Source organism: Motacilla alba, chromosome 4A, assembly GCF_015832195.1.
Source record: "Motacilla alba alba isolate MOTALB_02 chromosome 4A, Motacilla_alba_V1.0_pri, whole genome shotgun sequence".
Lineage (NCBI taxonomy): Eukaryota > Metazoa > Chordata > Aves > Passeriformes > Motacillidae > Motacilla > Motacilla alba.
In genome coordinates, this window is record NC_052045.1 from 16,817,577 (window position 1) to 16,842,720 (window position 25,144).

Sequence of the window (25,144 nt, forward strand, 5' to 3'; positions counted from 1 at the left end):
TCAAAGACTCCCGGAATGGCTTGGGTTGGCAGGGACCCTAAAGTTCATCCGGTTTCAACCCCTCTGCCATGGGCAGGGACACCTTAGAACATTCCAGGTTGCTCCAAACCCCATCCAACCTGGCCTGGACACTTCCAGGGATCAAGGGGCAGCCACAGCTTCTCTGGGCACCTGTGCCAGGGTCTCACCACCCTCACATGGGAGAATTTCTCCTTACATGTAGTCTAAATAGGAAACATTTGGTGTGCAGAAGTCCTAAGTGACTGGTTATGATGGGGTAACACCACGCAAAAGGAGCGATTATATTGCCAAGCCCATTCCTGTCCTATGTTTTGTGGGTAAATCACCCAAACAAAAGGAGCAATTTGGCAGCAGGTTTGCAGCTCATGACTTTTTTCACCCGGATGCACCACATGCACTTTTCCCTTTTGAGGCTTAAATAGCTCACTTTTAAGCTCTCTTTTCAGTGCTTTTGTAAACACATGAACCAAGAGCTGAAGGCATCTGCAGAACATCACAGGAACATCAACAAAGGCAATTCATTTCCACCTGTACTTGGCAAAAAAGGTCAGGAGACCACGATGCATATGCCATGCCTGTAAAGAAGCAGTTTAGCTTGTCCTCATCAGTGGAATTACATCCCAGTGCAGCTTTTGTGATAGAAATATGTCTGTCCATGCCACTAGACAGTTCATACTCCCTCCTTATCGGCATTGTACTCTTTTAAGTGTAAAGCTGAATGAGTTTGACACTAAATTGGAAGCCGTTTAATATCAGTTAATATTAAATTATATTTTCTTTGAGTGTTTGGCCCAGTTGCAGATCTTAAGTGGAGGAGATGAGACATTTTACTCCAACTTTTTTATTTCTCTGTTTTGTTTATTGTAACCCAAAAACTTTATCCAAAAACGAAGCAAACTTTTCTGGCTGTCCGGGAGGAAAAGGTTTCAAAGCTGACAAGTCCATCGACTGCAATGTCTCCACAAGAGTGCTGTAAAAACAGACCAAAAGCAAAAATTAAAGAAGAAAGAGCCACCCCATAGGAAATTTTTTATACAGTTTTCTTTCTATGCATCCGTGTGTAATTCTTTAGCATGGAAATATTAAATAAGGATGTGTATGGAAAGGAAGAGGATGCACAGGGCAGCAGGCCCCAGCCAGCACTGGCTCGTAGGCAGCATTGCTGAGAACACACTTTGGTCAGCTTTCAGGGACAAACTCAACTTTTAAACTTTTTAATCTTCTGTGGCTGCAATGCTGGGAGACTGAACAAGATCTGAGGCTCTGCTCCATAAACCACAGGAGGAAATCCATCCTATTTGAACACATGGCAGAGTTCTCCCCTGATCACAGAGCCAGAAAGAACAGCTACATCAATCTGTTACTTGCTATTATCAGGCTGCAAATAAGGCTCAAATGCTTGGCACTGCCCAACACAAAGAAATAATTCTAAAGCTGACAGAAGCACCAATAATGAGATTATGAGTTTAAGAAACTTGCTCAATTTAAATGAATGCCAGGCCTAGTCTGTTCAGAAAGCTCTTGTGAAACATATGAAACTCTGCATGCAAGGCAAAGGAACAAGATACAGACTAAGTAATGGGAGTTGCATTTTTTCTGCCTTCAGTTTAAAAGTAATCTTTTATTTTTAGAGTGGGGTCAATCACAAGTAAAGAGAAAACAGTAAGATACAGTCGAAACCAGGAGAAGAAATAAACCCAAGAGGAGTCAGGATGAACACTAAAAAAAGGAGCTAGAGGTTTTGGTGATGGTGGGATTTTTTCATGCGTTGTTTGCTTGTGGGGTGGTTTTTTGTTTGTTTGTTGGTTTTTTGTGTGTTTTTGTTTGTTTGGTTTGGGGTTTTCTCCTGAAGCGACAGGCAGTAGATCTGTGAAACTCCTTGTCAAAGGGTATGGTGGATTCAGGAATTTTGGTTAAAAGGGCAGCCTGAATGAGTACTTGAAAGACAGGGGTACTTAAAAGTTACTAACCAGGTAATATCTGCTTTATTAATCCCCTGAATCCAAGTTTTGTTTTTTTTTTTTTTTTTTTAATCTAAATACATGTTACCTCAAATGGAAAAAAAATAATTAGAAGAGGTCGTGGTCAAAAGGCTTGGTAACTGTGGTAAATTACTACCTAGTGTTAGTCTGTTCCCTCTGGAAAATGCAATAGCCAGGTGGAGATTACAGAGAAGGATGTACATTTCCTTGTTGCATTCTCAGTTCTGCAGTCACATGGACTGAATGCTCTTGCCCAGCAGGAAGAGCCACAGCAGCTCCATACCTGCAGTTACAGTAGAGGACATAGCCATCTCTGTGGAGCTGTTTGGCCAGCTCAAGCTGATGGTTGTCCATCAGCTTGTCATTTATTACCACTATTAGTGGTTTTCCTTTCTCTAGAGTCTCCAGGCAACTACCAGCACCTAGGAGAGAAACAGAAAACACGGTGAGAGATCAAATATCCCCCTACTTGCTGCTGAAACAGGGGAGCCTCTTGAACAACCCAACTCTAGCTGTGGACCTCAGCACTCCCAGCCAGCCCACCCCTGGGCCGGAGAGACTTCATCCACCGACCTCCCGCAGCCCCGGGAAGCAGCCGGGCTGTACCTGCGTGGCTGATGACCAGCTCTGCGCTCTGCAGGTCCTCAGCCAGCGAGTCCTTGAAGCGGAACGCTTCCACCGCCACGGCCGAGCTGCTGCTGGGCTGCGGCTGCGGCAGCGAGCCCCGGCCCACCTGCAGCACCAGCTTCTGGTACCCGCGGCTCTGCAGCGCCTGCGGGGCACGGACGGGTGAATGGAGGGGAAGATGGTGGGGAGGGGGAATGGTGGGGAGATATCGGGTGAGGGGATGAAGAGAGAATGGAGGAGAAGAGGGGCATGATGGGGGGATGACGAGGGTGGGATGAAGGGGATGAGGCGGGGATAGAGAGGGTGTGTGAGGGGTGTGCCCAGCTCCCGACTACCCCGACCCGGGTACTGCTGCCCTCTTGCCGTCCCTCCCATTCCTCCACCAACACTTCAGGCTGCTCCCCCGAGAACCCCCGAACGGCCCCGGCGCCCTCAGGCACCCCGGCACCCGCAGGGAGGGCGGGGCAGCTCGTTGCGCGCAGGCGCCAGCCCCGGGAGGGAAGGCCCCGGGAGGGAAGGCCCGGCTCGGGGCCGGGGCCGGGCCGGTGTCTCGGCCGGCTGACCTGCAGCGCGGGCGGGGAGCGGGCGGTGGCGATCAGCTCGTCGAAGCTGGTGGTGCCCACGGTGACGAACACGGACTTCATGGCCGCCGGGACGGGACGCGCCGGCCGCGGGGCCGCCAGGGGGCGCCGCGCGCCCGCGCACAGCTCCCGAAATGGCGGCCGGGCTGAGGGGAGGGACGGGGCGGGCGGGAACGCCCCCTTCCCTCACGGGCCCGGCCCTCCCTGTCCCTCCCTGTCCCCTGCCGTGGCTTCTCTTCGCGACTTTTGCTCCGTCCGCCCGTTTCGGCGGGGCTGGTGCCGCTGCGGCGTGGGGTTTTCCCCACGGTGCCACACCAGCAGGGATGGTGGCCGCTCTAACGAGCCCACTGTCCGGCAGCGTTTAGCGGCTGTTTCGGGTTTTTAGACTTTCAAGGAGAAGAGGTAAAAAATAAATTTGGAAAAGGGATTCGGGAAGTTTTGGCCTGCACGTGTTATTTCAGCGTTGGGGACCCACATAACTCGCGGAGAGCCTGTCTGGGTGTGCCCAGAGCGGCCATTGCCAGAGCGGGGCCACAGGCACCTTCCCTTTACAGACTATGCTGGCCCAGGCCTCCCAAACACTTACTGGGGGAGTAACGCTTCAACTTCTACCCCAAAATAATGAATATTAAATGTGCTAACACAGTTTTGAATATTAGATGTGTTAAATGTGTTCACTGAAGAGTAAGAATAACCCCTGAACAGTTGCACAAACTGAGCTGGCAGTTTTGTTTCTTAATAGTAAGTGTAACACAATGCATAATTTGCTACAAAGATAAACCAAAGTTAGACATCTAAATCTATTTACTCCCTGAATTAAACTCAACAGATGAGGTCACAACTGTATACACAGTTGTGTATACATGGTGTTCGAAGAAGGATGCAGCTGCCTTGAGGAGCCCTCTGATTGCCATGCTAATACCTTGTTCACAATGCTCATTAGCCCCCTGTTGTTTTCATTTAGCATAATGAGCCACGCTGAAATATATTTATTTTTTGATTAAAGCAAGTAGTGCTGACAGCAGACACTGTCTGGGGGAAAAATGCAGTAGAACAAAACATTATTGGTGTCCTGTGTGCACAGTGGCTCTGCCTAGCCTTATCCAGCTCTTGCTGTTGTCCCTCAGGAAAAAGAATTTGGGAACTGAGGGTGGCCACAACACCAGCCAGGTAAAGACCTCACTGACAGGGCATGGTCCAGTGACCATCCAGCAGGGACATGGACACAATGTCAGCCTAGGAAACCCAAACAGCAGTTCAGGAATAGAATTAGCAGCAAAGACACCCACAAGTCACCCCTGTCATCCCAGCATGAGAAGGACATGGTTAGGTAGGTTCAGAGGAGGGCCACAAAGAGGCTCAGGGGCTGGAACACCTCTGCTGGGAAGACAGGCTGGAGAGCTCGGTGTTCAGCCTGGAGAAGTGGAGGCTCCAGGGAGACCTTAGAATCCCTTCCAGTGCTTAAAGGGGCTCCAAGAGAGAGCTGGAGAGGGACTTTGGACAAGGGCCTGCAGTGACAGCACACAGGGAAATGGCTTTAAACTGGAAAAGAGCAGATTTAGACTAGATATTGAGAATTAATTCTTTCCTGTGAGAGTGGTGAGGCCCTGGCACAGAGTGCCCAGAGAAGCTGTGGCTGCCCCTGGATCCCTGGAAGCATCCAAGGCCAGGCTGGATGGGACTTGAAGCAGGAAGATGTCCCTGACCATGGCAGAGGGGTTAAAATTGCATAAACTTTAGAGTCCCTGCAAATTCAAACCGTTCTATTTAAATCCCAAGGTTAAATAAAGTCCCTGTCCAAGAGTGTGAGTGGAAGCTCCAGCTGAGACTGGTCAGACAATTAGTGCAGTCAGGGCCCTGACAGCTGTGGGAGAAGAAGGTAGATTTGGGATGAAAAGGAAAATGCTAAATTTTTCATGTGCTGGAGATGAGGTTCAGCACCTGGTAAAGGACAGGGTAATTAAGGGGTTAATGTTAGGGGTTTTGGTTGGTTTTTTTTCTGTGTGTCACTGGAAGTCAGTGTCCTCTACAGCTAGCACTTCCAGCTTCATGCTGTATAGGGGCTAGAAGAAAAAATATTCACATGTAAAATTGCAGTGACTTAAATTTGTGTTGGAATTTTTACTGGAGGATACATTCCACTTGCACATTGAATCAGGCTTGTTAGGGTGATTTTAAATGGAAGAGAAAAGGGGAAACCATCCATTAAGGGACTCAATTTCATGCTAATTTGTACCTGCTGTTTTAATTAGAAGATGTGTAGGGCATAAGCAGAATTTTGCCCATGAGTGCTTATGCTGAGGTCTGTGAGAACTACAGATCACTCTCAAAATGAAGTGCTTGGAGCTGAGCTTGTGCAGTTTTAAGGCAGGTAGAGGTCATGTAATCTAGACTTGATGCTGTGCCTTGCTTCATTGCTGCCTCTGTCCTGTGTTCCTACAGATAAACCCCACAGTGGTCACAGAACTGACCTGCCAGTGACTTGTTTGCAGTTAGATCAGCTCACTGGGCTGCACAAGCAGCGCTACCAGCACAAGAGAGGTGGCAGAGCTGTGGTATCTTTGATTTAGTCTGTTTTAAACACCGGGGGATTGCACCTTCGTTCACCCTTTTGGTGTCATAAGCTGCAGGCACGTTCTCTGAGCCCTGTGGCTCAGGCAGCTGAGTGCTGTAGCTTTTGGGGCAAACCTTGTGTGAACCTAGCCCTGCTTGGGCCGGGCAGTCTCTCTTTGCAGTGCCAGTTGTCTGTCTCCAGTCTATGTGTGTGATATTAGCAGGGACAGTCCAGAACTAGGGGCTCAATCTGACATTATGTGGTCCCGGGCCCCAGGGAGGGGCCAGGAAAGGGCTGAAATGGAAAATAGGTTCTCGTGAGAGCTTGCTCCCATCTGTGCTTTATAGGGCATAATTTATATTCTGATATTTTCTTCCTGTGACATCATCTGGGCAAGAAAGTGAAGATGTCATGAGTGCAAGCTGGTTTTTGTTGAGAAAGGAATGACATTTCCCTCCTCTCTTCTCCTTAGCTGGTGTTTGAAATGTTTCTGGATGGCTCAGTTCTGAGCACTGTCGCTTTGCATTCAGTTCAGTTTGCCACAATGTGCCCAGAAAGCTCCATAATTATGTTATTCAGGGGTAAGAAAGTGAATGAAAATAAACTAGTCAGCTCCCATCTTTGTTTCTTAAAACTATATCCTGCCTTTAGTTTGCTCTTGAAGTCTGAGGGCTGCCCCACAACTGTGGAGATAAAACTCTGATGACCTTGAAATGCATGGGCCACAGTGTATCCAATAATGAATCATTAAAAAATACACACCAACAGGAAGGCAGGAAACCTGTATGAGTCTACAAAATTTGATTTTCTTTGAAGGAAAAAAAGCCAATGACTGGCTAGTTATTGACTTTCCTTTCCCTTGTATTTTGTGCACAGATTGATTCTCCATATGGCTTGTGATATAATGCTGCAGTTGATGACATGAAGCACAGGAGAGCAATTAGACTTCTCCACACTAAATTTATGTTTTTTCTATGTTTATAAATGTGCAGAAAGAGTAAAGGTAGTCTTACTTCTCTTTCCAATTTGCTTTATATAAATTTGAACTGAAAAAAAATTGCTTCCTTTTCCTCTCTCATTGAGATGTATTGCTGTACCTTTGAGGGTTGATATTTTTGTTACTGTAGGGAGCTTTGAAAATCAGATGGAGGATCTTTTGGGGAATAATTCCTTCATATTACTGTGATTCAGGGATGCTTGGCCTGGGAAAATAACAGAGTAGCATTTGTCAATGGCAAATGTCAATTTGAAATATTTCATCACATTTCTACGTCCTTTGGATTGTGTCTTTGTGGGCTTGTTATTTAGCAGCTGCATTGACACAAAGGCTCAGGCTGACTGGAGACAGGGAGATGTTGGATCACCTCCTCCTTGGGGCTGATGGCAGAAGACAGACATCAAGGCACACGGAGGAACTCTTCTGACTGAATATCTAATGTGTGGAGTGGAAAAGGAGGCTGTGGCTCACCATCTGACAGCTCTCATGGGTTTTTCTGAATTTTGCCACATTTTGTGGTGTGCCTTGAAGCCCCTGGTTCTGGAATTATGGAATCATAGTTTTTGAGGCCTTATGTTTCTGAAGAACAGAGGGAAAACCACTCAGTGACTCTGAAGACACAAACAATATTTGTTGGGGATCTATAACTATGTATCTGTTTGTTACTCTGCTTTGCTTCGTATTTAAACAATGTAATGATGCATGGAGACCTGAGCTTCCGGAAGCTGAGTGTTTACTAATTTATGAAAGTAAAGTACTGCTGGCCTTTGTTCTCCCATGAAGCAGGAGGCCATTTCTGCGATGGGATACGGCGCATGCTGTGTTTCAGTCCTTCATACAAGGACTGTGGCTGGGCTGGTTGGTACCAGCCCTGGAGCTGGATCCTTACCGGTGCTTGAGGCCTCTGCTAGTTTTCTGTCATAAATGAAATGCTCACCTTAAAGAACCAGAAAATGGGCTTCATATCAAACAAATGAAATTTCTCAAAGCTGACAATTTTGAGTAGTGTTTGGGTTATTGGGAGATTAAAGAAAATAATTAGAAGAGCGGTGGCAAACCAGGCCAGTGTGCAGAGGTAGGAAGGAGTCTGAGGTCTGTTGCAAGGAGGACTCAGTGTTGTGATGTCTCCTGGCAACTGGTCCCCTCAGCTCCCCTGGGATTCTGCTCCTTGCTGTCTGTGGAAAACACTCGCCACCATTCCTGCCTGCTGGCCACCAGCACACACCTCCACAGCAGTCCACTGTGTGAGCACCCTGCCGCTTCATATTCCTGCATAATCCCTCTGACAACCAAATCTATTAAAAATTCATTTTCATCCAGGCAAATCAGACTCCCTGAAATCAATTGAGCTTTGTTCTCTGAGGGCAGCTTGTGCTGGTGCAAATATAATCAAATCCTGAGGTGCCTTGCATGCATTTTTACAAGCACTGGGATGGAATTCATGTTTCAATTATTCTTTTTGATGTGCATTTTTAAAGGAAATTAGAATATTATGCTCAAGTAAACCAACAGTTTTAGATCTTTAGGAAGGAACTCCAAGAGAGCCAAATTCCTTTTCCCAGACAATCCCAATTATGCAAGTACATACAAATATCTCCATTTGCCATGCAGCATAAAAATAGGTAAGGAGGTGAACCCAGTGTGAACTCAGACTAAATTTCACTTCTGTCCATTTGCCTGCTGTTCTCCAGAAGCTGGCTCGAGACAGCAGCAATTTATGTAGACAGTTTGAATTGTTCTCCAGAAGTATCCAGGGACTCCTAAGTCATTCCACTGATGAAGTTAATGGATTTTGGAAATATGCAGACTGGCTGAAAATGCCCTACAATTAATGAAAAGCTGCTCTAATTCTGCCAGAAAAGCAAAGGGCTGTTGGGCAGACGTGAGCAGTGGTGTTTACACCAGGAGAGGGCTGCCTGCCTTCGCTGCAGTGAGGGCACCCAGCCTGCAGGCTCCATTTTGCTCTGTCTTTGCTGCACAGCGTTAGCATCTTCCCATTTGCAAAGCCTGTTTCTGATTGCCAAGCTGCCTCTCAGAACCAAAGAGAAACGGTGAAAGCATTTGAGGTTCACTTCCCAGCCGACCAACAGCCACAGCCAACACAGATCCGCTCAAGGTCTGAAAATCCAGTGATGTTTCATGGACTGAACCTGCCTGTTTGCAGCCAGTCCTGTTCAGAGGGTCTGTGCCCTCTGCATCATCCCCTGCTGCTTTGCAACAGCAGCAGGGGTGCTAAAAGCAGTGAGTCACGATTCATTTCTCTCTGCTGTTTGTGTGTGCTAACAAGATGATAGCTTATTATTTACAAGCAGTCTAGTTTCCATTAGATATTAGGGATCACAGCAGCCACAAGATACTCAGCAAAACCACTGAGCTCAATTTGAAGATTCTTTAACAGCTCTGGGCCACCAGTTTTTTTGTGTGCATGATATACAGCATATACTGAGAAGAATCAATACCAGAAACATCTTTGCATGCATTTCCTGTTTATGGCCTTCTTTTTATCACCAGAAATTCTAGAAATGTTTTATGCAGAGGCAAACCAGGAGGTTAATGGTATGCAGTGAATTTCACAAAGATTAAAAATTGTGGCTCTTATTTTTTAATGTTCTAAAGATATATGCAGAGAGACATGTAAGAGAGATCTAAAGTCATATTTACACCTGGAAAACTGTTTTGAGTCTGTGTGCATGTGTACTTTACAAATAAATCCTCTTTAGGTATCTTCTATTTAGGTGAATCTTCTTTCAGGATTTCTTGTGTCATAATTCCAGGATAACATTAAGCTGTCTAAAATAAATCATCATTCTACAACTCACTGGGAGATATTGGACCAGATTCATCCCAGGTGTGACTGAGCTGGCTTTGATCTAAATCAGAGCTCGGTGTTACATTTGGGAGAGCCATTATTACTGCATGCACTAATGTCAAAACAAGAATATTTTTCATTGTCTTGCCTCTAGAGAAAGCTTTTGAACTCAAATTAGTCCTGTTTGCTTCACCCTTTAGCACACTTATGCATGGCCACCTGTACTTCATCCACAGTAATTTTCCTTTTCCTTTTCCTTTTCCTTTTCCTTTTCCTTTTCCTTTTCCTTTTCCTTTTCCTTTTCCTTTTCCTTTTCCTTTTCCTTTTCCTTTTCCTTTTCCTTTTCCTTTTCCTTTTTCTTTTCCTTTTCCCTGCTGAAACCAAGAGCTGTTCAGCTGCTGAATGTTTGTGTTCATTAAACGAGGCTTTGTGCACCAGGGTTTCCTGTGCCATCTCAAAATGGTGATTCATGGTTAAATCCGTCCAAAAGAAGGGCCTTGGTTTTGTTTTTTTGATTGTAAGTGTATCACAGATTGAGCTGATGGCTGAGAGTAGACTGAAGCCCTAAATCTCTTCAAAAGTGGGGTGTGAAGCATGGCAGATGTACAGACAGCTCAGCTTTATGTGCCTGGCTTGGAAGGTGGAACTATTAAAGCTGAAAAATTCTTCCCACTTCGCAGCATGGTCCATGTTTGATCCTTCTGGTAATGGCTCTGAGGTTTCAGTGTGGGTGTGGGCAGCTGGCCGTCAGAAATTGGACTGGGGACCCTTGCAGGCTGCTGGGCCACTGTTATGTAGAGCAGCATCAGACAGTGCTGAACTTGACCCAATACCTTTGCCATGAAGCAAATGGTGTTACTTTTCTGTCCCTTATCAAGGGGATGGAATTGCCTGGCAGCACCCACACTTATATGTTGACACGTGTGGCATAACTAGTAAAATAAATTAATTTTTCCTAAGGCAACTAGCTTAATATTAAAGTAATGATTCATGCCTAAGATCAAAAGGAAATGTCTTCTGAAGGAGTGTCCCATGTCCCTCCAGGGCCTTAGATTTCTGTCATCATAGGCAAAATAATTTCCTTTGGTTTCTCTGAACCTGAAATTTTATTTTTTATTTTGTGAGGCAGTGAATTGGTGAGGATTCAGGTAAAATCTTAATTGATTCTGAGACTGGTATTACACAAGGTACTGCTGGGATGTAGTGGTCCCTTACTGTTTTCTGTTTATGAACAACCTACCCCAAGGTGCTAATTAGCTGGAGGAGTTGCATGTACACAGAGCACTGGTTTGTTCCTCTGTAAAAATACATTTGGGGTTGATGTGACTTGGCTTAATTGTGAACATCCCGTGTTTTCTGAAATCAGCAAGGCAATAGCAAAAATTTGCGAGACTGGTATTTTTCACCTCAAACCAACTTACAGGTATTTGGTTAATTCTTAATAACAACTATCCTCAATAAGGGTTTGTTAGATGCAGTAAACACATTTAAATATTTTTGCTTATCTTCCACAAAATCTGGCCACATCTTGTTTGCACTTAATAAGATCTGTTCTTGGGGGTTGGTACCTTTGTTCCGTGGCTGTCACCAGCTATTTTCTTGTCCCAGGTGCTGTGCAGGCTGGAAGAAATTCTTCTGTGTGCCTTACTTTGACATACAAAGATCATTTGTGCCATGCCAGGGGTTTGTGTTCTGACTTCAAGGATGCCTGAACAAACACAAAGCCAAGCGTGGCTGGTGGTAATCTGTGGCTTCTGAGATTAGGTAATGCAGATGCCTTAAACTGATCTGAAGTTTTATTTTGCTCGGAGGAAGAAGGTTCACGTCAGACTCAGATGAAAGTCTTGAAGATATTTGTGGTTCTAGATAATAATGATACATCAGTTTTAAATTGAACTCTGTGCTTCTGAAGTGGCTGCAAGAGGAGGAGCCAGCATGATCTCCATGGGTTTATGTAACAAAAATGAACACCAGTTACAGTGCATTTTTTCCACTGGGACTTAGCCCATCATTTTGTCTAATTATGGTATGAATCCCACAATGGAGAAACCCTTCCTCTGTAAAGAACTAATTCCCCCTAGAAATGCTAAAAATCTTAAAGAACTCCAATTATAATGAGTTTTGCAATAGATAAAGACAGCCTGTGCCAGCCACAGGAAAAAAAAAACAAAAACAAACAAAAACCAAACCAAACCAAACAAAACAAAACAAAAAACACAACCCAGAAAAACATGAAGGACTAGCCTGGAGACAAAAAAGGAATGTGTAATGGTTTGTATAAACTTCTCTCATACTTTATCTAGGCTTGTATTAAATAAAATGACTGATCTATGGAATGTTACTGTCAATTGATTGCTGATGGATTTATTGACATACAATCAAGGAATATTGTTGGATTAGAGAAATTTGGGAAGAAAATGGCTGAAAACATGTTCTACACCACTAAGAAATTCTGAGACAATGACACAATTGGTTCTGTCACCAGGCATGTTACATCCCAGAATGGCTTGCTTGTGGTCAAGAAGGGAAAACTCTGATTTCCTCACTCACAGCTCTATTCTTCAGCCCAAGTTCCAGCATTGATTTGATTGGATTTCTGCAGATCTGAGATGGTTCACTAAGCTGCAAAGCTCTGCTGAGGGTTGTTCAAAAGACTGCTGAGTTACAAAAAAGTCAGCAGAGAGAAGAGCTGCAAGGCTTCTTTGGCATTATGGAGGATGAAAATGACAAAGATTAGGCTGTGGTCACTTGGAGATGAAAACTCCACATACACATATTTTATTTTGCATGATGTTCTCTTATGAGTTTAAAACCAGCAGTATTAAATAAAGAGGCAATGTTTAATATTGAAATTGCCTTCCCCAGCTGTCTGGTGAAATCAAATCCAAACTCTTATTTTCCTTCAATAGAATGCAATATATGTTCATACTTCATAACACTGAATGAAAGATCTTTCAGACCCACTTACAAGAAAGAATGAACAGCCTTCCCCAGAGCAAGACTGCATTTATTTACAGATTGGTCTGCTAAAAAAAACCCAAACCAAATGATGATAACTGCTGAAAGATGATACCTTGGGAAGTGAAAACCTGGTACAGCTGGATATAATCACGTGGGGGAGTGACAACAGCTCAGGCTTCCTGGCTGTAGGGATGTTTGTCACGTTTTTCTTTCCTTCAAGGAAACCATTGAGAGAATTTATGCACCCAGAAAGACAAAACCTTGCAACTCTCAGGTTTTCCTGCTTCAATAACACTGAACTCAAACCATGTAGGAGCAGTCCAGGGAGAGCTGATTGTTTTCTCCTTATTTTACCTTTAAATTACATTCAAAGATTTTATCTAGATAATTTCTTGCTCTCAGTTTCCTGTGTTCTTCTGGGTGTGGTTTTCACAGTGATATGCCAAGGTAAATGGAAGGAGCAGCATATGGAATGTGCACAGGGGCAAACTGGGCACAGCCAAGCAGCAGTTGCTGAACCTGACCTCAGTGGAAGGGGCTGCTTGTCCAAATAGATTCTCACAGCTGGTCATACCTAGGAAAAGCAGACTCATGCTCTGTCTGCATTCCCAAGTCCTAGGCTGGCAGTGCAGTTTGGACTCCTGCCTTTGGTTTGGCTGTTTCTGGTTTCTCAGCATCTGCTGCCTGCTGAGAGGGAAGGCACATTGCTCTAAAGTGAGAAATGACTGGCCTTTTTGTCTGATGTATCCTAATGTGTACTTTTACTTTCTATGAACGTTGCTGGCACTCTGCTGGGATTCCTGCCTGTGATTTACTGTGTGGCTGTTGTGTTTGGATTCAGCTGGATCATGAGTAAAACAGTAGGAGAAAGCTACAGTCACACATCCATCCACTACAGACCTTCCTTGGCCTTGCACACCTCCCCTATGGATTAATATTCTCTGTGCATGTGTCCTTGTGTGCCTGCATAAACTGGACTCTCTGACCTAAAGTTTTCATGGTAAGTATCTCTCTCTGTCCTCTGCTCTTGAGGTGTGAATAATTCTTGCATTCTCAAGTTTCCTCAGGAGGATTAAAAAAAAAAAAAAAAAGAGACAACAATGCTGAACTAATCAGTATTCATAAGATGGAAAGGCTTATCTGAGCTTTTAAGTGGCACCAAATGCAAAGGTGTTGTCTACAAGCTTTATGTCTGAACTGTGACTTGCTCATGGATATGGAAAGCAGCTTTCCAGAGAAAGGCCTTCAAGACATCCCACTACCTCAAAGTGTGATCAACTTTTCCCAATCTCTTTGTAATTGCTGTTGTCCAGCATGGACCTTGAAGGCACTGAATTTCCACAAAAGGAGTTTCCTTTTGGGGACGTTTTAAGGACTTGAAGCCAGCAAAATCCATTGAAAAAGTAGAAATAGAACAAAATCTCACCTAGGCTAAGTATACACTCAGTCTGTCAGCATTTATTTTCTAAATTGCTTTGCAGCAAATTATTATTCATCTGAGCAGTGTGAGCGGAGGGAAGCAGGTCAGCAGAACAATGATGTATATGTATGGTAAATTGATGGAGAGTTACCAGCAAAAGTCAAACAAAGGAAAAGCAGCCTCAGCACTCTGATCCCAGCGGTTTCTTTCTTCCTGAGAAGCTTGTGGAAGTGCATGTGGAGAATACTGCTGTGCTGTGGTTATCTGTTACCCATCCCTTCAGTGTTGGTCAGGCTCTGAAACAATAAACAGCTCAGAGATTCAGCCCAGCATTAGCCCAAACCAGGTGCATTCGAGGTGCTTCCTGCTTTCCTCTGTTTTGTGGGACACAATCAAGAAGAAGAAGAAGAAGAAGAAGAAGTCAGTCACACTTCTTCCCCTCTAGGTGCCAACTTGAAGTGCAAATGGGTGTGGTGTTCCCATCCTGACAGAGTCAGTGCTGAAAGGGCTGTTGGGAGCTTTCCCAGGGTGTAAAAGCATGAAAAATTTGTGAACAACAGCAAGCCCACGTCAGCTTGATTCTGCAGTGACAAGCTGTAAGATTTGCCACTGAGTCCATTGCAGCAACCTCACCCCAGCCCAGATTTGAGCTTCCTGGGGCATTATGTGCTGCTCACGCCACAGCACCTTGGACTGGTCCTTGTCACCTAAAGATTATGGAGTAACATGACAAAAAGTGCTGCATGTTAACTGCTGTGAGCATGAATTAATTTGAATTAGGGTTGCTAAGGATAAGGAGTAAACTGGAAACACCCACTTGTGAGGTCTGGGCCAAAGACAGAATTCTGATCTGGGAAGAAGAATGGGAAGCTGGAGCATGCCAAAGCCTGTGGTACACTCAAATCCAGCTCATGGCTCGCTGCTGTCCTGCAGAGTTTCCCAGTGCAGCAATTGCTTGCCCACACAGTTCAAAGGGTAGCCCAGGGCCAGTTTGCTTCTAAATCTCCCCTGGATTGCAAGGAAGAGCTTCTCTGCCTGTTGTTTGCTGACACACATGAGCCAAATATCACACAGAAATATCCCAGCCAGGTCCTACTTGATCCTTCAGCATTGTTGGTAGGATGTGGTTTGGGTTTCTTTTGGGGTTTCTTTTGGGGTTTTGTTTTGTTTTATTTTTCCTTTTTTTTTTTTTCTTTTCTTCTTTTGGTTTAGTTTTGTTTTGTTGGCTTGGTTTTATTTTTTTGGTTTTTTTTTTTTTTTTTTTTTTTTTTTTTTTTGTGTGTGTGGTTTGGTTTGGTGGGTTTTTTGGGGGGTTTTTTGTTGGGTTTTTTTGGTTTTGTTTTTGTTTTTAATGAAATTACATGAGTAAACTTCATGCAGTAGCTAAGTGTTTGAGGACTTATAGAGGAACTGGCTTCAGGACAACAGCCAAGCTTAAATAAGATAAATTTCTTTCTTGCAGAGAAGAACAGATTTCAAGCATCAAAGAATGTTGCTGAGCTCTCATTTGGCTTTCAGGTGCCTTTTGTTGTCTTGTAATTGATTTTTATTAGATGGCACTGTGAGAGCAGGACTATGGCCATGCAGAGAGAATTAATGCAGGGAGAGTCAGCTTAGAAAGTCTGTGGCTATTAGCTTGATCAAATTGTACTTTGAAAATGGGTTAATAAATCTAGAGGAGAAGGGAGGGAGGAGAAGGTATTTTGAATTATTCATCATTTGTTTGACAAGTTTACATAGCTATGAAATGCAGGTGGGAGTATAAGGAGTGGGTTATTTATTAATTACATATGAATTGCACAGACCTTTCCCTCCTGCAGCCAGATCTGCTTTCACAACTTAGCTTGACTACAGCTGGGCAAATTGTTTTTGCCTGCAGCTGAAGAAATTCTAAATACCTTTGAAAAATCCAATCCATCAAAATTCAAATCCAGTTTATTTTTTCATGCTTAACATCAGTCACCCTAGATGATATTTCAACTATTCTTGATAATGAAAGTACTGAGGAGGAAATGTTCATATATCACATTCTGGAGAGCAAGTGTACAAGAAACAAAAGATAAATACTTCTAGATTGGGGAAGGTATTTTCAGTTAAAGATCATTGTGGGTTTTTTAGGCTTTATTTTGATACCAGTGCCCCCAGAATGAGCACCAGGTATTGAATACTGCTCTTACCCTTGTTGGAACTTGACAACCTTCTGGAAAAGCCTGAGGAAGGTGAAGATCTGAGAGGGCTTTATGGGGTATGGTTTTTGGCAGATGGAATGCATAACATGCAGTTCCTTTTTGTGAACAAATGTGAAATCTGTGTCAGGAACCGTAACTGAAAATACCTTCCCCAATCCAGAAGTATTTATCTTTATTCCTTAACATTCTGTGTAGCCTTTTCTTGAGCCCATGGCAAAGCTTGAGCAGTCTTCGCCATCTCCAGCTTTATTTTTCTACCAAAATGTCAACATTTGAGTCTGCATCTCATGCACCAACAAAACACTGTTTGGGATTTCCACTTTCCAGATATATCTGCATCTGAATTTGTAGTCATGGATGTCATTGCCCACTTTTTACAAGGCACATGAATAGACTGTGAACAAAATTTCTTTCCATACCAGAATTAAGCTGAAGCGTAGACACAACACAAAGATGCGTCTTCTTAGAAAAAAAGTGCAGCCATTCCACGATTTCACCTCCCTTGCTGCCCAACCTGTAGCAAAAGCAGATTTGTGGCATTACCACAGTGGAGTTATCTGCATGTCTCCTGCACTCCAGCCTGCCCTACAGCTGGAGCTGTCTGTCTGCACTTCCCTCCTAAGCAGTTACCTCATCAGTGACTGCAGGGTAAGGATATGTAAGGATTTATCAATTCCTAGTGAGGATAAGTCATACATCTAAGTTTCCATTAATGCTGTCAGTTAAACGGATGGGTGACTTCACATAATTTTGGGGTTTTGAACATTTTTTATTTCTTTTTCAAGTAAAATCGAAAAAGGTCCTTTGGGAAGGATCAAGGATCAGGGTTCATCCTCTGCTGAGTTATGTTGTTTGCAAAATCAAGTTTTTCTCTGCAGCTCTGAGAGGATATGAAAATATTTATGTTTATTCTGACATAGAGAAGGAACAGATTCTACACATCCACCCTTAAGGGTCTGTTAATACAGAAAATTCACGTTGAGGATGGAAGCCTCATGGGTGAGATTACTCAGTGATTAATGCTGTATGGTCAGGGGAGTCACACCCTACTCCTGACAGCTCCCAGGCCAAGAACCCTGGGAGACTTGGGAGCACTGGTGGTTTTTTGGTGAGAGGAGGCTCGCTCTGGCCTCACAGCCCCACCCAGCTGGGGTGGAGATGCTCGGGTGTGTTTTCTGCTCCTTCACAACAACAGGTGGCTGTCTTCCCCCGCAGGCAGGGCATGGAGGAGGTGAGGAATTTACTCAATATTCGATTTATTTCCAGTGTCTGATGGGAGTAAGGGTGGGGGCAAACTGTGCTGGTTCAAGTAATACTCACACAGACTGGTAGGGGGTTTTCTTGCCCAGACACTCCCTGTGGCCAGCAGTTGGTTTGGAATAGTGGCACCACCTGAGCCTTTTTGTGAGCTGGTCCTTCAGAGCCACAGGTGGGAACGTACAGAATAGTCAGTGACTCAGCATTGGTAGCACTGTGCCTCTTTATTTTTGTAAAAAAAATCCATTTTCTATAGCACATGGACAAGTGGGAAGGGAACAGCCTGCAGGAGGGGAAGGGTATGGCTGTGAGACCTGCAGTGCTCCAAGATGCAGCAAAAGTTCCAAAAGATGCTCCAGAACTGTGCAAAAGTTCTAATAACCATTTTTGAAAGCCAAAGAATGCCAAACTCCACTAGAGGCCACTCACCAAACACAGGCCAACACATCCCAGCATTCTCTCTTCCCAGACACGTCCCTCGGGTCTGGGACACTGCAAATGACAATGAAAAGAGGGGAAAGGCATTCTTCTAGTTCTCAGTGGAAAAGGTTTTAAAATATACTGGCATTTTACAGACAAATGAGGCACCCTGAGTGCCACTGTAGATGTGTCAAGTGGGACAGAGACTTTATGTGAAATTAAGCTTTGGAAAGGAAAACTTGTCATTTTCCTGTGAGAAGACAGAGCAGCCTTCCATAAGAGTACTCTGTAAAAATACCCAGTCTGCCCAAAGATATAATCTGATATAAAAAGAGATTACTCATTTATTTAAAGGATAGTTACTGAATAAGTTTTAAAGTGTTGTGGGACTTTTGTGAATTCACATTCCTTAATGTGATGGAAAGAAGCTCAGTTCTGACCTGTACCTCAGGGTCCATTTTGGCTGAGATCAGAGCACTCAGAATTTGATACTGTCATTTTCCATCAGTAGGTCTGATATTTTATGTCAATAAAAGTCTGTCAATAAAAGCTGAGTCTGTCCTGCAGACTCTTGGATACAAGGCTTTTCTGCAGGTAGCTGTGCTGGGAAGCTAATGTGGTTGTGTTGCTGATTTGGTAAGTTAGAACAGGGTCTAGGTAACTGGAAGCTTTTGAATGGAGAAGTTTTCCAGGGTAAGTCAGATGTTGAGCCAGGGCTAAGCTGCCTCATGATGGCTCAATGAATGACACATACCAAACCAATTTGAGCAGCATGGATTTTTGTTAATTTTAAATGTCATTGACTAACTCAGTAGCCATCTGTCTTAGTTGGATTAATATCCTGATCACCACACAAAATTTTGGCTCTTGTGCAGTACTGAGAGTTGAGGAGCCAATCTTCAGATGCTTTGTGAAGAAGCCACCATCCTGCCTGGTGTTGTCCCCATAGAGGATAACCTGAATCCTGCCATTTTTCCAGGGAAACACAGCCAAGCATGGCATGGAGACACTGTGAGAGTGAATTTTTTGCTGTGTTCCCTCATACAATCACTGTTCTGGTTCACTGTCCCAAGCCAGGCTGGACGGGGCTTGGAGCAGCCTGGGATAGTGGAAGGTGTCCCTGCCCATGGCAGGGGGTGGAACGAAGTGGTCTTAAGGTCCTTTCTAACCCAGACCCTTCTGGGATTCTGTGAGTCACAGGGGTTAATGAAGTAAAAAGCAATTATTCAGTGTAAGGAAGCAATGTTTAAATGCTTTTGTACTCAATACATCAGTGAGAAGTTGCACTAGTCCTGCCCGTGGATCCACTGTATCCAGTGGGGATGTTACCTGTCATTCTGCTTCCCCCTGCCAACCATCTGCAAAAGCCCAGATATTCCCAGTCCAAACAGCTCACCCAGACCTTCAGCGGTAAGCAAAAAACCTGTTGTACACAGAGCATTTGAAGAAAAAAATCTGCGCTACTATCACAGGTCCATGTGACAGTGTCTTCTCTAATTTTGCACTGGGTTTGTTGTGAGGACTTTACACTTTCCAAGCCCTTGGGGAGAGGAGAATTGGCAAAAAAAGAGTGTATGTACATGTGGAAAACATCCAGGGGATTTTATTGCTGAACTAGAGTTAGACTGTAATAAAGTGGATAAGCTGTGTAAAATACCTGCCCTTTAGAGATGTGGCTGAAACAATTCACTGAAGGTTTTTCTGTGAGAGCCAGTGGCTCTCCCAGGAGTGCTTTGCCATATTTGGTTCCATCTTTTCCATCCACAGAAGCAAAGGCTACCTCTGTACGTCACTCATAGGACTGGGTCAAATTGTTGTTCCATAAATTCAAATAAACATTTCTTTCTCCCGTGACATTCCATCAGGATATTTGAATCCAATCATATCTTTCAGTGCTCAGTGAGTTTATTTTCCATCTGCATGTTCCCCATTAGTCTGTGTCCAAAGCTGTTCCCACTATTCCTTATTGCAGTGCCAGGCCTGGGAATCTCCTCAGCTTTCTTTGGAGGAAAACAAATGAAAAATCTTTGGAAGAAAACCCAATATGGATATGAGAGACATGTTATTATGAACTTAAGTCTGTTAGGAAAGCAATGTCAATTTGGCTCCCAAAACTTACACTGCATTTTAATTACTGAGTGGTACTGGGGAGCCTAAAAGCAGGGGAGCATAAAATGTTTGTATTCAGCTCAGTTAATATAAAGGAGGACAAAGGAAGAGGTAGAGTGTCTTATAAGTTTTTTAATCTCATTTGCTGCTGCTTCTTTTTATTTTAAACCTGGCTTAAATTTTGGCTTTATTCTCTTTCCTCTTTAAAGTTCTGTCTCTTTTTGATGTCTGGTGTGCAGCTGTTCACTAAATGGGTTGTTCTAATGTCAGAAAGACGTAGTTCCAGCAGGTGATGAAACATTTCTATATTTGTGAAGCTCCATTGTTTAATTGCCATTCAAGTGAAAGAGAACAATTTAATGTTTTCCTTCTTGAATGGGAGAAATGCCTGAGAATTTTCAAGCCACCCACAATTTCTGTGTGCCCCATGGGCTCTTCCCACTTACACCACTTAACTTTGTTGATTCAGAGAGAGAGGTCAGCAAACAGGCTGACCAGGACACATTCTGCTATGTTTCTCTGGGTTTCTGGCTGTCATTAATGTGGCTTTTCCCACTTTCTGCAAGGTTTTTAGAGGGGTGTGAGCCTTCCCTGACAGCAGCAGGTTTCTGTGATGTCCGTTTTGTGGAGGCTGCTGCAGACATGCTGCCTGTGGTGCCAACAGCCAGCGACACCCTCCAGATGCTGCTGAGGCTTCTGCAAGAACTTGTGGGGCTCAACAGGCAGCCAGAGCTTCTTTCCCCCACCTTTGCTGAACAAAGCACCTTTCCCAAGCACGGAGCCCTCTTTGCTGTGGGCTCCCTAGGTGGTGGGGATCCTGCTGTGCATTTCCACGTCTGTGAACTGCTGCATGTTCTCAGTGCTCTCCGGGGACGTGATGGGGGACACAACGTGCTTCAGGCGCAGGAGCATGGAGAACAGCAGGATCAGGAGGAAGGCCAGGAGGGTTAGGAACAGCCCCACATACACATAGAGGCCAGAATATTTGTCTGCTGTTGTGTCTACTTCAGTAGCCAGAGTTGGAAGGTGGACACGGCCAGTCAGGTTTCCGTGGAACTTGAAATAAATCTCAGTCATTGCTCTCTGTCAGCTTTGGTCCATTTTCCGTATTTACCTTCAGATCTCCTGTCTCCCCTCACCAGACTCACAAAGGAGGTCAGGAGAGGAAACTCAGCACAGATGGCACGATGGCTTCAGCGAGAGCTGCTCCATCCTCTCGTGTCAAGGCTGCTGCTCACACAGTTGAGCAAACTGCGAGGGACAGGCGTGTGCAGACCATTTTGCACGTTGCTGTCATAATGACAACGAGCATCACACTTGTGCTTTACACTTCCCTCTGGCTTTTATTTCGTCCTAAAAATACTTTGGGCCTCCTTTTGGTAGGTCACCTCCTTTGGGTGGTGAAAAGCTTTGGTCCTTCTCTCAAGCTGAGCTGCGAAGGTTGGCACAGCTTTGGTCTTCGCAAGTGTTGTTTTTCCAGACAGACTGAGCAATCAGCTTTCTGCCAGCTTCTCTCTCCCACAGCAGGTGGTTTATCCTTGGGTGAGCTGGGGAAGGTTGTTTTCTGCTTTGCCAAACGTCTGGGGGATCTCTTCTCTCCTAATTCAGGGCTTAAGGAGTCTGGAGTTCTGAGTTTCTCATTAGGAACGGTCAAAAGTCAGCTTTCTAAAGGGAAAAAAGTGTGAGAAAGAGAAATGACACCAGGTACCAAAATAGCCTAGCCTGGATGTGGTATCTTTAGAGCAAATAGATAAGAAAACCACTGTCATGCTCCTGTGAGACGCTCTGAGATGAGGAGAAGCACTGAGTATTTAACTTTAGAAAAACACACGCAAATCTAATTGTTGATGTAGTCTCTGGTAACACATTATTAACGGTACAAGAAGGCCCCACAAGCTGTGCAATCAGATGTCAGAGAGGAAGGGGAGGTATGAATCCAATCATTGCTTTTCACCATGTGTCTCATTCATTGTGTATCAGCACCCTCTTTTTCTGAGGCTGGATGCACCTGGCAGCTGTCCAGAGCCCTACCAGTCCCCCTGGAGCAACTCTGCTGCAGGATGCGACACTTCCCTCATCTCCTGGCAGCACAGCTTAATAGAAATTGGGGGAATCTCAACATTTTAGCAGTTTCAGTTCTTCCAGCTGGAAACAGAAATGAAAATTCTGAAATTTCACTGTAAATGGTGCATTCAAAAGCATAATGTTCTGCTCTGATAGGTCTAGAATTTTGGTTTTAGCTGAAACAAAAATGAAAGCACTGAACAAACTGATTCAATAATTTATAATGTCCACTGCCTATAAACTTACATGAGATGCAACTGAAGTAATATTAACATGGTAATATACTATGATAATCAGAATAAATGAAACATTAGGTCAATATGATAAAAGCTCTGATACATTTCACCTAAATGACAAATTGCTGCAAAACATTTTGCCTTTCAAGGGACTCAAACTTTCACTACAAGCAAGAAAGACCTGCTTTGGCTCATGTGATGAGGAAAGATCTGATTTGCTGAGTTTTTGGAGAAGGGGCATGGGGGCTTGGATACACTTTGCCTTCCAGCTCCTTCTTCAAGTACCAAAGCATTTGAGATAACAGCAATCCAGTTCAGGGAATGCTGGACCAGATCCTGCTCAGTTATAAACTGGCCCAAATTGCTGATGGAAAAAAATGACCTGGGGATTTGACTTCTGCAGTCCCTGTGTGGGCAGTGGCCTCTGAGCTGTGCTGTGTGAGGGAGGCTGTGGGCAAGCTCCGTGTTCTTCCAGGGGCTGACCCAACCCCTCTGGAGCCAGTTACTCGGGCAGAGGGCTTGCTGCTGATGCAGAGGCATGGGCAGGGCAGCCAGGCTCTTTTGCTCTCAATTACAGGGCAATAATTGTGATTTTCACACTTGGAATCTATAAATGGAAATTCTTCCCCCGTGAAGAATATTCTCGTGTTGCACAGCAGGTGGGAAATAGAGGGTGTGAAGGTAACTGTATTAAATTCTGTTCTTACAATATGATTTCTCTGCTGATAATGAAGTGCAATCAGCCTGGAATCTGACACTTGTGTGAGTTAAAAGTACAGAGCAATGTCTTTACCCATCCCATCTGCTCTGTTACTGAGAGAAAAAGCAGCTCCTTAATGAGCAGAGAGCCCAATGGCTTTATATCCTTCATAAAATTAGACTGCAGAATGCTAAGGACATTAGTCTGAAGTTCAATAATTAACTACAAACCAAGATGCTGAATTAGTAAAGCTCAGCTGGGTATTTATTGATAAAAGGAGCAGATTAATAGTAAGAACTGTTTGGGGTTTTTTTAGGATCAACTATAGATTTGTCAGGAGCAATCAACTATTCAGACTATTGAAAGCTGCAACATTAACTGCATCTTCTCCAGAAATGAGCCAGAAATAATTCAATAGCTCCAGGCAACCCCAAAGATTTTTTGCTTTTCAATCTACCAATTATCCCATTGAGCACATCTCTTTGGATACCATTAGATTCAGATTTTGTACACTTCCCTTTAAGGAAGAGAAGCTGAATGACTGTAGAGACCAACATGATGTGAAAATAAGTGGCAGACAATCATTTTGTGTGTAAGGCAGGTTAGACTACAACTGTGTATGACTCAGATTAGAGGAGGCAGAACCTCACTGGTTACCCTGAGGAGCCCTCAAGTTCATGGACACAGGAGCTTTCCCTGGGATCTCAGTTTCCCAGATTTAGTCATTCTCTGGCTGAACACAGCTCCAATTCTGAGTGATTGCTGGTGCTCAGTGGGTGCAGACTGATTCCAAGCAGACGCTTGGGGTTTTTTATCAGTTTGTGGCTTTTTTTAATCAGGAATTTAAAAAAAACCAAACCCAAACCCAACACATTTCATTTAATAAAAATCTGTAATGAAAATAGAAGCCTTCATACACAACAGGAGAAGGGTTTTTTTCCACAGTGTGTTGCTGAGCCAGGAAATTCATCAGCCAAAACTTCATGGGCACTGACATTAGCAGCCTCCCACTGCAGCTCTCAGGGTGTGGGGAGCTTCAGCTCTGGGGAGTGTTTATGAAACTCTGCATGTTTGGAAGTCACAGGGGAGCAGAAAGAAAGATTTTCCCCAAACAGTGCACACAGGCGTACAAATTGATCCTGCAGCTGCAATTAATGTTTTTGTCTTGCCCACCTGCTCCCTTCTACTCCCATGCTCAGTGTGAGCACCACTTGCCAGCACAGCATCTCTGAAAGTGCAGGCAACTTTCCTGAATTCCCCTTGGCCTCTCTTCCCACTCTGGCTCTTACAAACAGGTGAGTGGGACAAAATAGAACAATTACTTGTGTAGCTCCTTCAAGTGCAGCCAACCGGCTGGCAAGTACAGGATGGTTTGGGGTTGAACACACAGCACCAGGTGTGTTCTGTCCAGCTCACCTTTACAGAAAAGTGTCAGAGCACTGAAGAAATGCAAAAACCCATCAAAACTGTAAATTCCACCCATGGCTTGCATTTTCTCCCTCAGATCCAGGGAGGGTCTGGAGGGGAGAACAGAGGCAGGGGGGTGATTGTGTCTCCTCTTTTAGTGGCAGAGAAGATATTTTGTTCTCATGCCGAACACGTGTGAGAGTGCTGGCCGTGGTGGTGCACAGGGAGAGAAGAGAATAAAGCACAGTTACCTTTCAGAGCCGGCAGCAGTGTTGGGATGAGGCGCCAGAGTCCCTGCTTCAGACCTCGAGCTCGCTGCTGATGTCCCCGGGAGCATCTCCTCCCGGGCGGTGGGATCCGTGCAGGAAGGCTCTGCTGTCCTGCCGCTGGAGCCAGGACAGCGCCCTTCCAGCCGACAGCACTTTTCCTCCTCTGCTATGGATCTCCGGGACAGGGATGGCTCTTCCCCCCGACGCTGGGATGCCACCAGAGCAGCGTGGCTCTGCTGATGGAGGGCACCGCTGGTGATGGGGGGCACCGCTGGTGGATGGAGGGCACCGCTGGTGATGGGGGGCACCGCTGGTGATGAGGGCACTGCTGATGGATGGAGGGCACCGCTGGTGGATGGAGGACACCGCTGGTGATGGGGGGCACTGCTGATGGATGGAGGGCACCGCTGGTGATGGAGGGCACCGCTGGTGATGGAGGGCACGGCTGGGTCCCTGCCGGCGGCAGGGCAAGGGCCGAGGAGCTGCTCTGGCTGAGCTGCTCTGTGGGATGGAGGCAGGCAGACCCTCCCTCCCTCCCTCC

General features: G+C 44.8%; 2 protein-coding genes across 4 annotated transcripts; both read right to left on the reverse strand.

Annotated features, from left to right (window-relative positions):
- Positions 1 to 846: 846 nt before the first annotated feature.
- On the reverse strand, positions 847 to 3,373 carry LOC119694955 (UDP-N-acetylglucosamine transferase subunit ALG13 homolog). 2 transcript variants are annotated; one of them, XM_038122655.1, is made up of 4 exons: positions 3,194 to 3,373; positions 2,610 to 2,775; positions 2,287 to 2,425; positions 847 to 991 (listed from the first exon to the last, which is right to left on the reverse strand). In XM_038122655.1, the coding sequence occupies exons 1-4, from the start codon at positions 3,272 to 3,274 to the stop codon at positions 880 to 882; spliced, it is 498 nt and encodes a 165-aa protein (XP_037978583.1). In that variant the 5' UTR covers positions 3,275 to 3,373; the 3' UTR covers positions 847 to 879. The 2 variants fall into 2 exon arrangements, with proteins under 2 accessions (XP_037978583.1, XP_037978584.1); XM_038122656.1 differs by lacking the exon at positions 2,610 to 2,775 and having other exon boundaries at positions 3,194 to 3,324.
- Positions 3,374 to 15,687: 12,314 nt separating this feature from the next.
- SERTM2 (serine rich and transmembrane domain containing 2) lies at positions 15,688 to 24,923 on the reverse strand. 2 transcript variants are annotated; one of them, XR_005255078.1, is made up of 3 exons: positions 24,586 to 24,923; positions 19,476 to 21,592; positions 15,688 to 16,655 (listed from the first exon to the last, which is right to left on the reverse strand). XR_005255078.1 is itself a non-coding variant. In XM_038123163.1 (2 exons), exon 2 carries the CDS (start codon positions 21,002 to 21,004, stop codon positions 20,729 to 20,731), a length of 276 nt encoding a protein of 91 aa, XP_037979091.1. In that variant the 5' UTR covers positions 21,005 to 21,592; positions 24,586 to 24,923; the 3' UTR covers positions 17,129 to 20,728. The 2 variants fall into 2 exon arrangements, 1 of the variants encoding a protein (XP_037979091.1); XM_038123163.1 differs by lacking the exon at positions 15,688 to 16,655 and having other exon boundaries at positions 17,129 to 21,592.
- Between the last annotated feature and the right edge of the window lie 221 nt (positions 24,924 to 25,144).